Source organism: Camelus dromedarius, chromosome X (assembly GCF_036321535.1).
Source record: "Camelus dromedarius isolate mCamDro1 chromosome X, mCamDro1.pat, whole genome shotgun sequence".
In the NCBI taxonomy this organism is placed as follows: domain Eukaryota; kingdom Metazoa; phylum Chordata; class Mammalia; order Artiodactyla; family Camelidae; genus Camelus; species Camelus dromedarius.
This window is the reverse complement of record NC_087472.1, coordinates 33,484,682-33,501,380: the sequence shown is the minus strand read 5'-3', so window position 1 is coordinate 33,501,380 and position 16,699 is coordinate 33,484,682. Positions and strand designations below refer to the sequence as shown.

The 16,699-nt window shown below is 34.5% G+C and overlaps 1 protein-coding gene across 1 annotated transcript in view; it reads right to left on the bottom strand.

The window, feature by feature from the left end:
* Window positions 1–16,699, bottom strand: part of RADX (RPA1 related single stranded DNA binding protein, X-linked) — a 67,867-nt gene that overhangs the window by 34,936 nt on the left and 16,232 nt on the right. The window contains exons 4-10 of the mRNA XM_064483176.1: window positions 15,496–15,604; window positions 15,205–15,296; window positions 14,975–15,097; window positions 11,977–12,081; window positions 9,712–9,876; window positions 8,379–8,539; window positions 7,408–7,583 (exon numbers count right to left, since the gene is read on the bottom strand). Coding sequence (XP_064339246.1) covers window positions 7,408–7,583; window positions 8,379–8,539; window positions 9,712–9,876; window positions 11,977–12,081; window positions 14,975–15,097; window positions 15,205–15,296; window positions 15,496–15,604 — 931 coding nt within the window. The remainder of the gene's footprint in view (window positions 1–7,407; window positions 7,584–8,378; window positions 8,540–9,711; window positions 9,877–11,976; window positions 12,082–14,974; window positions 15,098–15,204; window positions 15,297–15,495; window positions 15,605–16,699) is intronic.

Here is a 16,699-nt window from a genome sequence, read left to right as displayed (position 1 = left end):
CCCTACATCATGAGAGTATAGCACTACATATCACTAGCCCAGGAAAACATCAAAATTCAAAATTTAAAGTATGGTTTCTACTGAATGTGTATTACTTTAGTATCATCATAAAGTTGAAAAATTATGTGTTGAATCATTGTAAGTTGGGGACCATCTGTATCATTAATTACACTAAAAGTGAATGGAGAGTGATGTCAGCATCATGGTAGAGGGACACGTTTTCTTTGTCTCTTTCTTATCTACAATCAGTAAAACATCCACACCTCAACAAAAGTGCCTCTGCCCAACACACCAGGACATCAGAGAGTTCCACATATCTGTTCATCTAAAGGTGGATAGACTGGAACACACAGAGGAGATAGAACTTGGGGAAAAGTGGAGGTGGTGCCTATAATCCTGGTCCCCAGCCATGGCAGCTGAACCCTCAGTCCCAGAGAAACTAGTAGCAACAGGCAAGGTGACATATACAACTCTGGCCTCCTGGCCACAGTGGTAACCACAGCCACAGTTATCTGGGCAGCAGTAGCAGTAGGGCCTGGGACCTGTCTCTTCAGCCATGGAGGCGCCCATGACTCCACCCTTCCCCGCTCTCTGCCTACAGTGGCAGAGTCCCTGAACCTGACAACACTGAACAGGGCAGAGATTCCTGTGCCACTTGGGCTACCCCCAACCCTGTGGTGGCAGAGCCTGCAACTCAGGAGATCCTGGACATGGCAGAAGAGTCCACCACCCTGGTGCCCCAGACAGTGACACCAGCCACACTAGGAGCAGTAAGGCTCCAAAGACCCTGAAGAAATAAGCTGTGATAACTAAGGCACTGGGTGACACCTCTGACAAAGGTGGTGGAGAATGGAAAGTGCTGACTCTCAAATATAACCAGAGGCAGCTTAAGTAAATCAAAAACTTATACTATAGTGCCACCTACTGGAAATAAAAGCAAGGTCTCTTAACTTCTGTTGAATTGTTAGAATTAAGTGAAGAAAAAAAAAAAGGTTTATCTAAAAAAAGGTGTTTGCCACTTGAAATAAGCCGGCAGAGGAGCAACTCATCAAGTACCATGAAGAACCACAGTAACACTGTACCAGAGAAATAAAATGACAATTTTCCAGAAACCAAACTTAAAATCATAGAATATTGTGATCCGATAGAGAATTCAAAATAGCTGTCATGAAACTCAATGAGCTACAATAAAACTCAGAAAGGTAGTTCAATGAGCTCAAACAATTTTAAGAATGCATTTCAAAGCACTGGAGACAGAGGAGACCATATGGAAGAGAGAATTTGCAAGCTTGAAGACAAATATAGAAATGATACAAGTAAAAGAGGTAAGAGAATTAAAATATTTTTTTTAATTGAGTGAATTATACAAGAGCTATCTGACTCTGTTAGGAAGGGCAATCTTAGTGTAATGGATATCCTAGAAGAAGAAGAAGAGAGAGAAGGGAGCAGAGAGTTTTTTTAAATAAACAGTAGCTAAGTACCTCCCAAACCTAGGAAAGGAATTAGCTATACAAGTCCATGAAGGTAAGAGAATACCTGTCTCAATGCGAAAAGACCTTCTCTAAGACACTTTATATCAAAATTGTCAAAAGGCAATGACACAGAAAGAATTTTAAAGGCAGTCAGGGAAAAGAGGATGGTAACCTACAAAGGAACCTACATTAGACTATTAGCAGATTTCTCAGTAGAAACTCAACAGGTTAGGAGGGTAGAATGACATTTTCAAAATACTGAAAGATAAAAACTGTCACTCGGGAATGCTCTATGCAGCAAAGTTATCATTCAGATATGAAGGAGAAATAAAGACTTTACCAGACAAACAAAAACTGAGGGAGTTCATTAATACTAGACCTGCCTTGTAAGAAATGTTGAATGGAGCTCTTCTACCAGAAACAAAAAAGCAAAAGTACACAAAACTTTGAGTAAGGTAATAAATAGACATGGAAGTTTACAGTAATAGAGGCTTACCTCAACAAAGAAAAAACATCTCAAATAAACAATTTAACCTTACATCTAAAGGAAGCAGAAAAGAACAAAAAGCCCATAGTCAGTAGAAGGAAGGAAATAATAAAGATCCAGGAGGAAATAAATGAAATAGAGACTTAAAAAATGGAAAAAAATCAATCCAACTAAGAGGTGTTTCTTTGAGAAGATGAATAAAATTGACAAACCTTTAGCCAGACTCAAAAACAAAAAAAGAGAAGACTGAGAAATAAAATCAGAAATGGAAGATGAGAAATAACAGATACTACAGAAATACTAAGGCTTACAAAAGAATATTATGAACAATTATATGCCAACTAATTGGACAACCTGGAAGAAATGAACAAATCCTTAGGATCATACAACTTTCCAAGACTGAAGCATGAAGAAATAGAAAATCTAAATAGACAGATCATTAGTAAAGAGGCTGAAATAGTAATAAAAAACCTCCTCAAAAATCAAAAGTCCAGGACCAGACAGCTTCACAGGTGAATTCTACCAAACATTCAAAGAAGATTTAATACCTATCCTTATCAAACTCTTCCAAAAAATTAAAGAGAAGGGAACACATCCCAATTCATTTTAAAAAACCAACATCAAACTAAATATCAACATGAGACACAGACAACACACAAAAAAGAAAATTATGAGCCAGTGTCTCTGGTGAATATAAATGTAAAAATCCTGAAAAAAATAGCAAATGTAATATAACAATACACTAAAAGTATCATACACCATGATCAAGTGGCATTTATTCCAGAAATGCAAAGATTTAGTATCTGCAAATCAATCAGCATGATATACCACCTTAACACAAAGCTAAAAATCATATGATCATCTCATAAACGCAGAAAAAGCATTTGAGAAGATTCAACACCCATTCGTGGTAAAAACTCAATATAATAGGTACAGAAGGAACATACCTCAACATAATAAAGGCCATATATGACAAACCTACAACATAATACTCAGTGGTGAAAAACTGAAAACTATCTCTCTAAAATCAGGAACAAGACAAGGATGCCCACCCTTGCCACTCTTATTCAATATATTATTGGAAGTCCTAGCCAGAGAAATTAGGCAAGAAAAAGAAATAAAAAGCATCAAAATGAAAAAGAGGTAAAACTGTCACTATTTGTAGATGACATGATTTTATATATAGAAAACCCTAATGACTCTACAAAAACGGTTAGAAATAATAAACAAATACAGTAAAGTTGCAGAGGACAAAGTCAACATACAAAATCTGCTGCAATTCTATATACTAATAGTAAGCTAGGAGAAAGAGAAATTAGGAAAACAATCTCATTTACAATTGCAGCAAAAAGAATAAAATACTTAGAAATAAATTTAACAGAGGAGGTAAAAAACCTATATGATAAAAACTATAAGACATTATAGTTTTAAGACATTATAACACATTGTCGAAAGAAATTGAATAAACAAATAAATAAAAAATATTCTGTATTCATGGATTGAAAGAATAAAATGTCCATATCACCTACAGCAATCTACAGATTCACTGCAATCCTTATCAAAATCCCAAGGACATTTTTACAGAGATAGAACAAAAAATTCTAAAATTTATATGAAACCAAAACAGACTCTGAATAACCAAAACAATCATGAGAAAAAAGAACAAAGCTGGAAGTATCACATGCCCTAACTTCAAACTATATTACAAAGCTAAAGTAATCAAAACAGCATGGTATTTGCAGAAAACCTGATACATACATAAATCAATGAAACAGAATTGAAAGCCTAGAAATAAACTCACGCATATGTGAACAATTAATTTACAACAAAGGAGCAAAGAATATACAATGGTAGAAGGAGTCTCTTCAACAAATGGTGTTGGGAAAACCAGATACCCACATGCAAAAAAAAATGAAACTGGTCCACTATCTCATACCATACACAAAATTCAACTCAAAATGGATCAAAAACTTGAATATAAGCCCTGAAACCATTCAACTCCTAGAAGAAAATATAGGCAGTATGTTCTTTGACATCAGTCTTAGCAATATCTTTTTAGATATGTCTCCTAGGCAAGGGAAACAAAAGCAAAATAAAAACACATATGAGACTACATCAAACTAAAAAGCTTCTGCACAGCAAAAATCATTAATAAAATGAAAACACAACCTACCAAATGGAAGAAGATATTTGTAAATCACATACCCAATAAGGGGTTACTATCCAAAATATACAAAGAACTTATACAACTCCACCTCAAAAAACAAACAACCCAATTTTTAAAATGAGCAGGGGATCTGAATAGACATTTTCCCAAAGAAGACAGATGGCCAACAGGCACTTGAAAAGATGCTTAACATCACTAAGTATCAGGGAAATGCAAATGAAAACCACAATGAGGTATCACTTCACACCTTCACACCTGTCAGAATTGCTACTATCAAAAAGATAACAAATAAAAGTGTTGGTGAGGATGTGGAGAAAAGGAAACCCTCATACATTGTTGGCAGGAGTGTAAGTTGGTATAGGCACTATGGAAAATGGTATGAAGATCCCTCAAAAAATTAATAGAACTACACTATATGATCAACCTATCCCCCTTCTGGGTATTTACCAAAAGAGCAGGAAAACACTAATTTTAAAAGATATATGCACCCTTATGTTCACAGCAGCATTATTTGCTATAGCCAAGATACGGAAACAACCTAAGTGTTCATCAACAGATGGATGAATAAAGATGTGGTATATACACACAATGGAATGTTACTCAGCCATAAACAAGATGAAATCTTGCCATTTGTGACAACACAGACCCTGAGGGTATTACACTAATTGAAACAAGTCAGATAGAGAAAGACAAATACTGTATGATCTCACATGTGGAAAAAAAAGACAAAAAGGATCTTTTTTTGTAATTCCTTATTTTAAACTCATGTTCAATTAGTCTATTCTGAGCATGGCAAATAAGAAAGCTTCTGCTATGAGTTGAACTGTGTCCCCTCAAAATTCATGTTGAAGTCCTAACTCCCAGTACCTTGGAATGTGATCTTATTTGGATACAGAGTCACTAAGGATGTAATTAGTTAAGACGCTGTCATACTAGAGTAGGGTGGGCCCCTACTCTAATATGACTGACATCCTTATCAAAAAGGGAAATTTGGACACACATTCAGATTGGGGTGATGTTTCCACAGGCCAATGAATGTCAAAGATTGCCAGCAAACCACCAGATGCAAGGGGAGAGGCAAAGAACAGATTCTTCCTCACAGCCCTCAAAAGGAACCCACCCTGCTGACACCTTGATCTTGGACTTACAGAACTGTGAGACTATAAATTTCTGTTGTTTAAGGCAGTTTGTAGTACTTTGTTACATCAGCCCGAGAAAACTAATACAGATTTTGGTACCAGGAAGTGGTGTGCTGCTGTAACAAATACATAAAAATGCGGAAGTGGCTTCGTATTTCGGTGTTAAGTGGATGCTGAAAGAGTTTTGAGGTGCATAACAGAAAAATCCTAGATAGCCTTGAAGAGAATGTTGGTAGAAACACAAATTTTGAAGGAGAATCTGTTGAGGGCTTAGAAGAAAAAGGAGAGAGCTGTACAGAAAGTTTCAGCTCTTAGAGAATACATGCATTGTCATGAACAGAACTATAAGTATGAATGTAAAAGGTGCTTCTGGTGAGACCTCATACAGAAATAAGGAATGTGTTATTGAAAACTGGATGAAAGATGATCTTTGTTATAAAGTGGCAGAAGATTTGGCTGAACTGTGTTCTGTTGGATGGAAAGTGAAACTTGTATACAATGAACTTGCATATTTAAGGAAGAGATTTCTAAGCAAAGTGATGAAGGCACAGCCTGGTTTCTTCTTGCTGCTTATGGTAAAATACGAAAGGGGAGAGAAAAGTTGAAAAGGGAATTAGCTGTTAAGAAAAAAAAACCAGAACTTCAATACTTGAAACATTCTCAGCCTATCCATATTGCAAAAAATAAGAAAGCTTGCTCTGGAGACAACACTAAGGGCATTGCTAAACAACCATTTGCCCAAGAAATTGTGACTTGTGGATCCAATCAGCCAACTCAGTGGGCATGCTTGGACTGAAGGAAACATAGGTGGGAAGAAATGAAGCAATGTTGCTGGACTTCTGGAATTGTATAGTCAGGAAATGAGCTGATAAGATATCCAGCTGTGGTCAAGTATTATCCTTCAAGAAAAGGGAAGAATGACCATGAGGATGAGGCTATTTCCTCAGTTCCAGAGAGCAGAGACACCTCCTCAATTCCAGAAGCCAGGACCACCTTCCCAGTTCCAGAGTCCCAGGCCACCACTCAGTGCCAAGGGGATGGGGAAGCCATCCCAGTGGGCCCAGAGGACACAGTATTCTGCCAGAGAGGATAATTCTGGGGCCTTAAAATCAAATGGAATTCATCCTTGCTATATTTCAGACTTGCCTGTGACCCATGATCCCCCTCTTATTTCCAATTTCTCCCTTTTGAAATGGGCATACCTATCCTATGTCTGTTCCACAACTGTATTTTGGACAGATAACATGCCTAGCTTCACAGATTCACAGACGGAAAAGAATTCTGCCCCAGGATAAATCACCTTGCAACTCATCCATACATGATTTATATGACATTTAGGACTTAAAGTTGATGTTGGTATAGATTAAGACTGGGATTTCAAAATTGTAGAATAGATAAACAAGATTATACTGTATAGCACAGGGAAATATACACAAAATGTTATGGTAGCTCACAGAGAAGAAAATGTGACAATGAGTGTGTATATGTCCATGTATGACTGAAAAATTGTGCTGAACACTGGAATTTGACACAACATTGTAAAATGATTATAAATCAATAAAAATGTTAAAAAAAAGATTTTTGGAGATGTTGTGATGGGGTGAATCTATTTTGCATGTGAGACAGACATAGATTTTTAGAGGGCAGACTGTTATGGGTTGTGTTATGTCCCCACTAAATGCCACAGTGACTACCAATATGTAACCAATTACATCTTCAATATGACCTTATTTGGAAATATGGTCACTGAAGATGTAATTGGTTAAGATGTGTTCATACTGGAACAGACCAGTAACTCCAGAGTGGGTCCCTAATCCAATATGGCTGGTGTCCTTAAAGAAAAATTTGGACATGTATGCACAGAGAGAATCTCATATGAAAATGAAGGCAGAGGTTGAGGTGATGTGTACATAAGCCAAGGAATACCACAGATTGACAGTAAACCGCAAGAAGCTAGGGGAGGTGCACAGAACAGACTCTTTCTCACAGTTCACAGAAGGAAACTACTCTGCCTACATCTGTATCTTAGACTTCGGCAGCCCTAGAGAACTGACACAACTTTTAGTACAATTGTTCATTCTACAGGATAAAAAAAAATTTTTAATTAACATTCTATGTATATACTTAATACAAATGACTTACAGTTTGGCACATGGCCCTTGCAGAATTCTTTTCTTCTTGCTAGGGCTAAAAACTGCACTTGCAGTTTGAAGACTTTGAGAACTCACAGGACTATCCTCTTGATTCTGTCTACCATCTCTTTCCTGACTTTGATCTTCTCTTTTATTTGCTTGGGATGTTGAGGGTTGGTTAGCACTCTAAAACCAAAAATTTAAAGAAAACATTTGAAACTAATTCACAAAAACTATTTCTCCCTTACAAGACTCTACAATTTTAGTTCACTTGTTTTTCATTATCTTAAGAGTTGTGACAAAACTTTGCAATCATAGCAATACTTTTATAAATTTGATTTACGTTAATCCATCTGCTATGAAAATATTTTAAAAAGTTAAGATAAACAATAGTTGTTCTTATATTAGTCTAATTGTAAAGTTGGATTAGATGTTTATTTCCATATGAACAGTAATCCTAGAAATAATTTTTTAAAAGATAAACTCATGGAAAAAATTAACTTATTTGTCTTGATTTTGTCCAGATTCCAGAAGTGGCCTCTTCTACAGCATTTATCCTACAAGAGTCACTGCTACCTCTTATAGAACCTGGGTAAAACTGCCAAGCCTGATACAGAGTTAAAAATTTCCAGTGGAAGTGTTCCTATAGTTCTGGCCTGGACAAAAGGTAGGAAAAGAATATAATCACATATACCACGTGGGACTTTAAAAAGACAATCATGATAGGCTTATATTACACAGAAGGCCAAAACAAGATACCAAGTTTTGAGGGCTTAGGGAAGTATAAGAGGCTGTGATCTTCAAGACTGCTCCAAATAAATGACATAAAAAGGAAACAAAAAATAAATAAAAATGATTTCTTTCCACTTAGGTTTCCATTATTGAGTCAAATACATCTGAGTTCTGAATAAAATGTACAAGATACCAATTGTGATTACAATCTCAGTGCTTTCAGAGCTATACTCTTCTCTGGCACCATACCCGTAGTGTTTCAGATGCTGAGGCATTTTCAGTTGCACTGTTATGGGGGACATACTTTATACCAGTAATTATCCCCTGAATTGCAATGCGCTTTTGTTCCCTATACTGCAGGCCTTCAACCTCCTTCCTCACTTCACTTATAGCTGTCAAGAGGGACTCAACTGCAAAAGAGTAATTCCAAGGAAATTGTGTTAAAGAACTGAAATGACAAAAGTAACAATTAGATTTGCAAAGTAATTTTACAACATGAAAATTATAAACTTGCTAAATAACTTAAACATGTGAGACTTTGTATTTATATTTGGCACCCCCTTACGTATTTTTTGTAAAATAGGCACATTTATCAGTTCAATTGTGATACAGTCTTCTAGTCTGGAGTCTTAATTTGAAGCAGAAATTTTGCATGTTGAAACTACAAAGTGTTACCTAGCCACTGCATAGAAACACACATTTTGATATTTTCTATATTCTACATACTATATACAGCATATACTACATACTGCTGACATTATGAAGTACAGGAGGATGCCAATATTTAGATAGGTCAGTATTTCAAAGTTTCTCTTTTTTTTCCAAAACCATGAAATTATTCCATAGCTTTTCAAAAAGAATATACTTATGTTAAACTTTCCAACTGTCATATCTTGATTCTACTAAAATAAATTAATATTAGGCCTCTCATTAGTACTTATTCTGAATCTCATTGATTTGGGTTATCATTTTTATTTAAAGGCAGAGAACTAAATTATGTTATATCCAAAACACATTCGGCCCTCCATATACACAGGTTTTGCAAACCCATGGATACAAAGGGCCAACGATGGTATTCTCTCTACTGAGCCATTTTATATAAGGGACTTGAGTGTCTCCAGATTTTGGTATCTGTGGGGGCTGCTGGAACCAATGCCCTGCAGATACCAAGGGACTGTCTATATATCATTCCACAAGAGTAGCATAATACAGTTGTCAGTATCTTGATAGCAAACTGTCCAGTGACTTCTTTGATATCTTTGGTCTAAATAATGTCACAGGAGTTGGGATCTACCAACTCAGATTTGATCCCAATGACCTTAAATCAAGGTATTATCTCTACCTAGTCATAGTCTATGTTCCTTTTTTCTTGTAGTCTAATAAAATTAAAACATTAACCTTTACAAGGCATGACATATGTTTTGATAAAGATCAAATTATCAATGAGTGTTGGTACACTTTGTCTCACTCCCATAAAAGAATAAAGATAACTAATAGATATGGCATAAACCATATATATATGTATATATATATATATATAGCATATAAACATATCATAAAGGACGAGCGATTACATCAGTACCTTTAACGGAACTACTGTACTTCGAAAATGTCTCTGGCACTGGTGGATAGGGGTAATATCCACCAATAACAGTATTCTTCAGTTCTCCAGAATCAGTCTTTGCTTTAACCCACTGATTGAAGTTTTTTACCTTGGGATCGTTGATATACGGCTGGCCTCTATGACCTTTTTGCAGGAAGGGTAAAGTGCAAAAATATGAGAAAAAAAAACAAAAACAAAAAACAACTCACTGTAATAAACCACATGGACTATTTTTGGTATATAAACAGTTTAATATTATATCAGTCTTATGTCACCAAGAAAAGAAGCTAACTATGCAGCAGATAATTATACTGAATATGAATACAAAAATTATCAAAGACAGTTAACAAATCCTAGGTCAAAAAGGAAATTAGACATATGTTAGAGTTTACATGGACTAAACTGTAGCTGTCAACAGGATACTGAAAAGCCAGAAGGAAAAGAAAACTAATAATCTGGATTTTTCTAACTATCCAAATGGTTAGCATCTTTTTAAAAAACTGATTTTTATGTACTAACCTGAAGGTATGGCAGAATGTATGAACTAAACTGCCTATGAATATAGATCAGCATTTAAACTCATGTTTTTAAAACATACTTCAAAGTGTCATTTACATCTAATATTATTAGTATATATTACAACTGATACTCATATTTATTTATTTATTGAAATATAATCAGTTTACAATGCTGTGTCAATTTCTGGTATACAGCACAATACTTCAGTAGTACAGGAACATACATATATTCACTTTTATATTCTTTTTCATCATAAGTTACTGTAAGATATTGAATATGGTTCCCTGTGCTATACAGTATAAACTTGTTGTTTATATATTTTATACATATTAGTATCTGCAAATCTCAAACTTCCAATTTATCCCTTCCCACCTCCTTCCTCCCCTGGTAACCATAAGTTTGTTTTCTATGTCTGTGGGTCTGTTTCTGTTTTGTAAATGAGTTCATCTTTTTTTTAGATTCCACATATAAATGATGTAATGTGGTATTTTTCTTTCTCTTTCTGGCTTACTTCACTTAGAATGATGATCTCCAGGTTCATCCATGTTGCTACAAATGGCATTATTTTATTCTTTTTTATGGCTGAGTAGTATTCCGTTGTATAAATATACCACAGCTTCTTTATCCAGTTATCTGTCAATGGACATTTAGGTTGTTTCCATGACTTGGATATTGTAAATAGTGCTGCTATGCACTTTGGGGTGCATGTGTCGTTTTGAATTAAGGTTCACTCTGGATATGATGTTCATATGATAAAATGAAGTATGGACAAAGATGCGTGTTACATCCTTCCTAGGACTCTTCTTTTGACAAATTTCCTAGTAACCAAAATGGCAGCATTCTAGTAAATACACCATTCCACACTATTCCCTCACTCATCTGAAAACTTTTATCTTTATTATTTTGCCCTGTTATCAGAGGGAACAGAGAAAAATAATATACTTGTAGATGAGTAGTGAGACTCTTCTTGCTTTATAAGTAAAATGTGAGAGAGTGGCCAAGATGGCAGAGTAGAAGGACACTCTTAGCTCACCCTCTCCCATGAATACACCAAGAGTGACATCCACGGACCCACCCATCCACTCAGAACACCTGCTGAACTTTGACAGAACATTGCCTTCTTCAAAAGACAAAATTCGCCACAAATCTGATAAACAAGTTTATACCATATAGCACAGGGAACTATATTCAATATCTTGTAGTAGCTTATGGTGAAAAAGAATACGAAAACAAATATATGTATATTCATGTATGACTGAAGCATTGTGCTGTACACCAGAAACTGACACAACATTGTAAACTGACTATACTTCACTAAAAAAAAGGTAAAATGTGAGATCCACGGACCAAAATTTGATGTATATTTTTGTTTTATTTAGTATTTAAAAACTATTGTTGATTGAATCCACATTGTGATACAAGGTCTACCATTCTTCAATCTATCAAGCAATGTATAATTATCCACCTTACATCAAGCAAGAATTAAAGTTAACCAAAGGATATAAATAAAATTCCTCAGAGAGTCACAAAATCATTGCTTTAATTGTAATAATCTGGAAGCAGTATATTTCATAGGCTAAACAGTCTTTGTTAAACCATTCTTAAATTGATAAAGGAGTTCAAAATAAAGCTATCTTGTAGTTGAATGCTATAATAGAAAAGTTAACTTAATGAAGAGAAGATACATTCTATTTCCAATAAATTATATACAAAGAAATTGCTCACCATTAATAAACACTCGGCTTTCATTTGTAGTGGTGAGGTAAAGCAGTTTAGGTACTTGAGCGTCATTTCGGACAACTTTCAACTGTGTACACACAAAGTATGTCACTGTAGAAAATGAAAACACTTATGAAATTATTTCTGCATTTCAAAGACGAAATACCAAGATCAGAATCTAACACAGTGCTTTTCAAACTTTAATGAACAGAGGAATCGTCTGGGACAATTGTTAAAATGCAAATTCAGATGCAATAGTTTTAGTGTGGGCTTGAGATTCTCCGTTTCTAATGAGCTCCTAGGTGATACCAGTGCTGCCATCTTTTGACCACAACTGGAGCAACAAGGATCCAACACTTAACCTTTTCCTTTAGATAAAGGATCTAATGCTTACTTGTCCTTTAGAAAGTAAAACAGCTGCACCTAACTGAAGTCACTGCTTGCTGCACAGTTGAAGACTGCAAGAGTCTTTCTAATTGAGCACACAGCTGGGTGTGAACAGCTATTTCCTACAGAGAAAAAAAGCTGTTTCTCCAAGATGTTTTCACTGATAAACCCATCTAACATGGATCCCTGAATTACTCTGATTCCTCCCACCAGACAGGGCTACAGAGTATTAATTTGAATTTGCTTATGCAAGTGTTTTACTTGTGTTAATCTTAATTAGACTTTAAGCCTCAATGACAGGGCTTATATCACCTATTCTTTTCTGTTTCTCTTGCTAACCAACTGGATAGACTAAAAAGCATCCCTGGAAATGAGATTATAACATCTTCAGATTTCAACTACTTTTTCAAAAGCTATCAAATGTTTTTGACTGTCAGGTTACTTAGGTAAAGTTTGCTTATGCAACAATATTTTAAAATTTCAACTCATTGCACACCAAAACAGCTATGGTCTTAAAAATTAGGAAATGAAGAAATAAATATAAATACTTGTAATCTCACAATAACAGTAAGTTCTCATTTGAGAATAAATATTTCCCTAGAGCATGATAACATCTATAAATTCATTTCCTATCTCTCACATTTACTAGTTCTTTATTTTGTAGCAATGAAAATGAAGAAACTCTTTTCAAATAAGAATAATTCTCTAGATTGACATCGCTTTTCTTTTATTTTAAAAACTGTACAGACATGAGTATTCATGGTTAAAGATGTTGGTATAGGAATATTACAGAAACCTCTAATTCTAATTTCATGGTTGTTAAAAATCAGACATTTGGACCTTCTAGCTGTTTGACATCCAGGAAATTACTTAACCCCTTTGGAAGGCAGCTATGCTCACCACTATACCACCAACGCACACTACTTAACCCCTTTGGACCTGTTTCCACACCTGTAAATTTGTAAAAACATCAACTCTTTAAAAGGTGACTAGGAGTACAAAATGAGATAACATCTATGAGTACCTGATATATAGTAAACACTCAATAGTATTTCCCCTGAGTCCTTCACTTTTCTTAACCAAAAGTAAAAAAGTTGCCTTACTAACAAAGGATTCTGGTATTATCCCAGAAGACCCTTGGTCATGTTCCTCTTCAAAGGCCTAAAGCCCCCTTAATACTCATCATTTATTTAATGATTTTTTTCCTTCACACTTGGTCAAAAGATGAAAATAAATTGTGATTGTTGTCAACTATTGTACTAGAGTAAATCTTACCAAGGTCCATACAAACCTTTCTTAGAAATATATAATTCACATTATCACAAGAAATAGAACATGCATGCTTGGCAACATTTCTATGAAAAATAATTATCCAAAACTTGCGTCAGTTTGTTATTTAAAGTGGCTACAAAGAGAGAGTGACTTGACTATAAAACTCATCTAAATTGTCAGCAGGAGTCATCACTACCAATTATCTATACCCTGAGAGAAGTTACACAAAGAAGTTACATGAAGCCATGCCTTGGCTTTGGTCAAAACTCTCTATCCTCTCCCCCAGTAACAGTTGGGATGATGTTCAATTCCATTCATATATATTTAAAAAGCTTAATCTCACAAGCAGAGGGTGGACCCTAACAAAGTAATATCTGAATAGTGTGTAATACTGTCTTGCAATAGAGAATAAAGGGGTAGCAGAATCGCCCTGTATATGGATGGTCTCTAGGTCTCTTGATGTTCTACAATTTCTACCTTGTTGATGGTTTTAAAAAATTACACGTAGTCAAGATTGGGAACTTTCCCAATGTTGGCAAGCATTTAAAATCAGAATTTCATTCATATAATCATTTGCAAAATAGTAAAATACCATTCATAAAGTAGCTTTATGTTACAAATCAAAAAAAAAGGAAAAAAATCACTGAAGTTGTTAAAAAGTATTAAATGTACTTTTTCATATCATAATAGATCTAAGGACTAACTTGTATAAAATATATGACATACCTAAAATGTCTTCAAATAAGTAAAAATAGTGGGAAAAATACCTATATATATAAATGAATGCAAGGGGGAAAGTTAACACTAAAGTAAGTAAAATATTGACCAGCTAGTATAATACCACCAACCTAATATTAATTTAATATTCAAATGGCCTATTTACCACTGTCATTATTTAATTATACAGTCTTCTAATCCTCTACCACTTAATTTTACATTAGTAAAGTCTTCATTGTCTTTAATGGGGTCTACTAAGTCAATTTCCAAATGACTATGAAGGGAATTGACTGCCTATGTTTTAGTTTCACTGAATCTTAAGCTTTTATGTCTGAAATCCTAACAATGGGAATTGATAAGAGCACCTGTTTTCTGAAAAGCTAGTTTCAATTCTAAATTAATTCTGAATAGAAAACCAGAAGGTGGTTAATATCTGTAATACCAATTATAATATTAATATAGAAAAATTTAAACTTGCTGTCAGACTGCTTGAATTTGCTAACACAATATCATGCCATTCTGTAAGTCAGTTTACAGAAGTCTACTAGGTACAGTCAGTCTATCATTTTTTTTAAGTTAATGCCCCCACTTCAAAAACTAAAATGACAAAAATATTGAAACTGAGTACTTGGGTAAATATTTTCAAAGATTTCTGGTTGAGATGTAGAAAACAGTTCCACTATAAATGGTTGTTCTGAAGTCCCATCAGCGATGTGAATCCAGCGATATGACCAAAAATCTTCACGGCTTTCTATATGGATAGAATATTAGAATAAATAAAGGTAACTGATTATGCACATATGAACACAGAATTATTCACTGAAATACTTTTTATGACTTTCAATTTCAAAAGCTTACCCTTCTTTTTTGACCGCTGGACTCTTCCTACAAAAACTAAAATGCCAACAACATCACAGATATGATTTTCTGGCATGTCATCCAGCTCTGATCTAAAAAAGCAAAATTGTTAAATAGATATTGTATTTTTAGGTAGTGAAAAAGTATTCTACAATAATGACTGTGAACATTTGCATTTATATAACTGGTACAGCATAATTTGGGGTAGATTTTGAGCAAATTATAATATATTGTTTCAGTGACTAACACTGAAAATTATTATTTGAGATATTTTACAAGAAGCTATTTTACCTTGTGATAAAGCGGTAATTTAATTTTGGCAATCTCCATTCTGGTTTCACCTGCTTTTCTGGAATGATCATTATATTAGTTGGAGGATCTCGAAGGTTCAGGCAGATTTCTGAAAAACAAATGTATTACTTTAATATGATATTTAATACATACAAAAGAATATACACATGTATAAAGCACACAGCAGAAAACAGACTGAACACTATCCCAAGGTCAAACAGATACTTCCTATAAGTTCTTCTAAAAGTTTTGCCTTTCACATTTAAGTATTTGATATATCTGGAATTGATTTTTATATAGTATGAGATAGGGATATAGTGTCATTTTTTTCCTTATAGATGAAATTGTCTCAATACTATTTACTGAATGGTTCTTCCTTCCTTGATGATCTGCACAGCACATCTGCCACATATCAAAATTTTATGTCTAGGGCTGTTTTTTTTTTTAACTTTGTATTGTGACTTGCTGGTCAGTTTGTCTGTATCTATACCAATGCTACATGGTTATACTTTATAATAATCCTTGATATTTGTAGGACAAGTCCTCACTCCCTCTTCAGCCCCTTATTCTTTTTCTTCAGAAGTGTCTTAACTATTCTTGATAATTATATGCCTCCTTATAAACTTTAGAATCTGTTGGTTCCAGGAAAATAAATCTGATGAACAGAACTGAATCTACAGATCATTTTGGGGGGAGCTGACATACTTATGAAATTGAGACCAATCTCCTACCTGGGAACATGGGATATTTCTCCATTTATTTAGGGATTCTTCAATGTCTTTCAAAAATTATTATAATCCTCTCCAAACAGGTCTTACATATCATCTGTTAAATTTATTTCTAGATACCTTATAATTATTTTTAACAAGGTAATTAAAGTTCTAAAAATTATAATTTCTAACTCTGTTATTGTTTATGAAATCAATTTTTTATATATTGATCTTATAGCTAGCTTTGTCAGTGTCTTATTATCTTTAATACTGTGTGTTATTCTGGATTTTCTTTATAGAAGATCTAATTTGTGAGTAGTGACAGTTTTGTGTTTTTCTTTAAAATCCTTTGGTGGGTGGATAACATGGCAGAGTAGGAAGATCTTGAACTAACCTCCTCCCACAGACACACTAAAATTACAACTACTTACAGAGCAACTAAGAGAAACACATGAAGACTAGCAGAAAAGATTTTCCACAAATAAAGACATGAA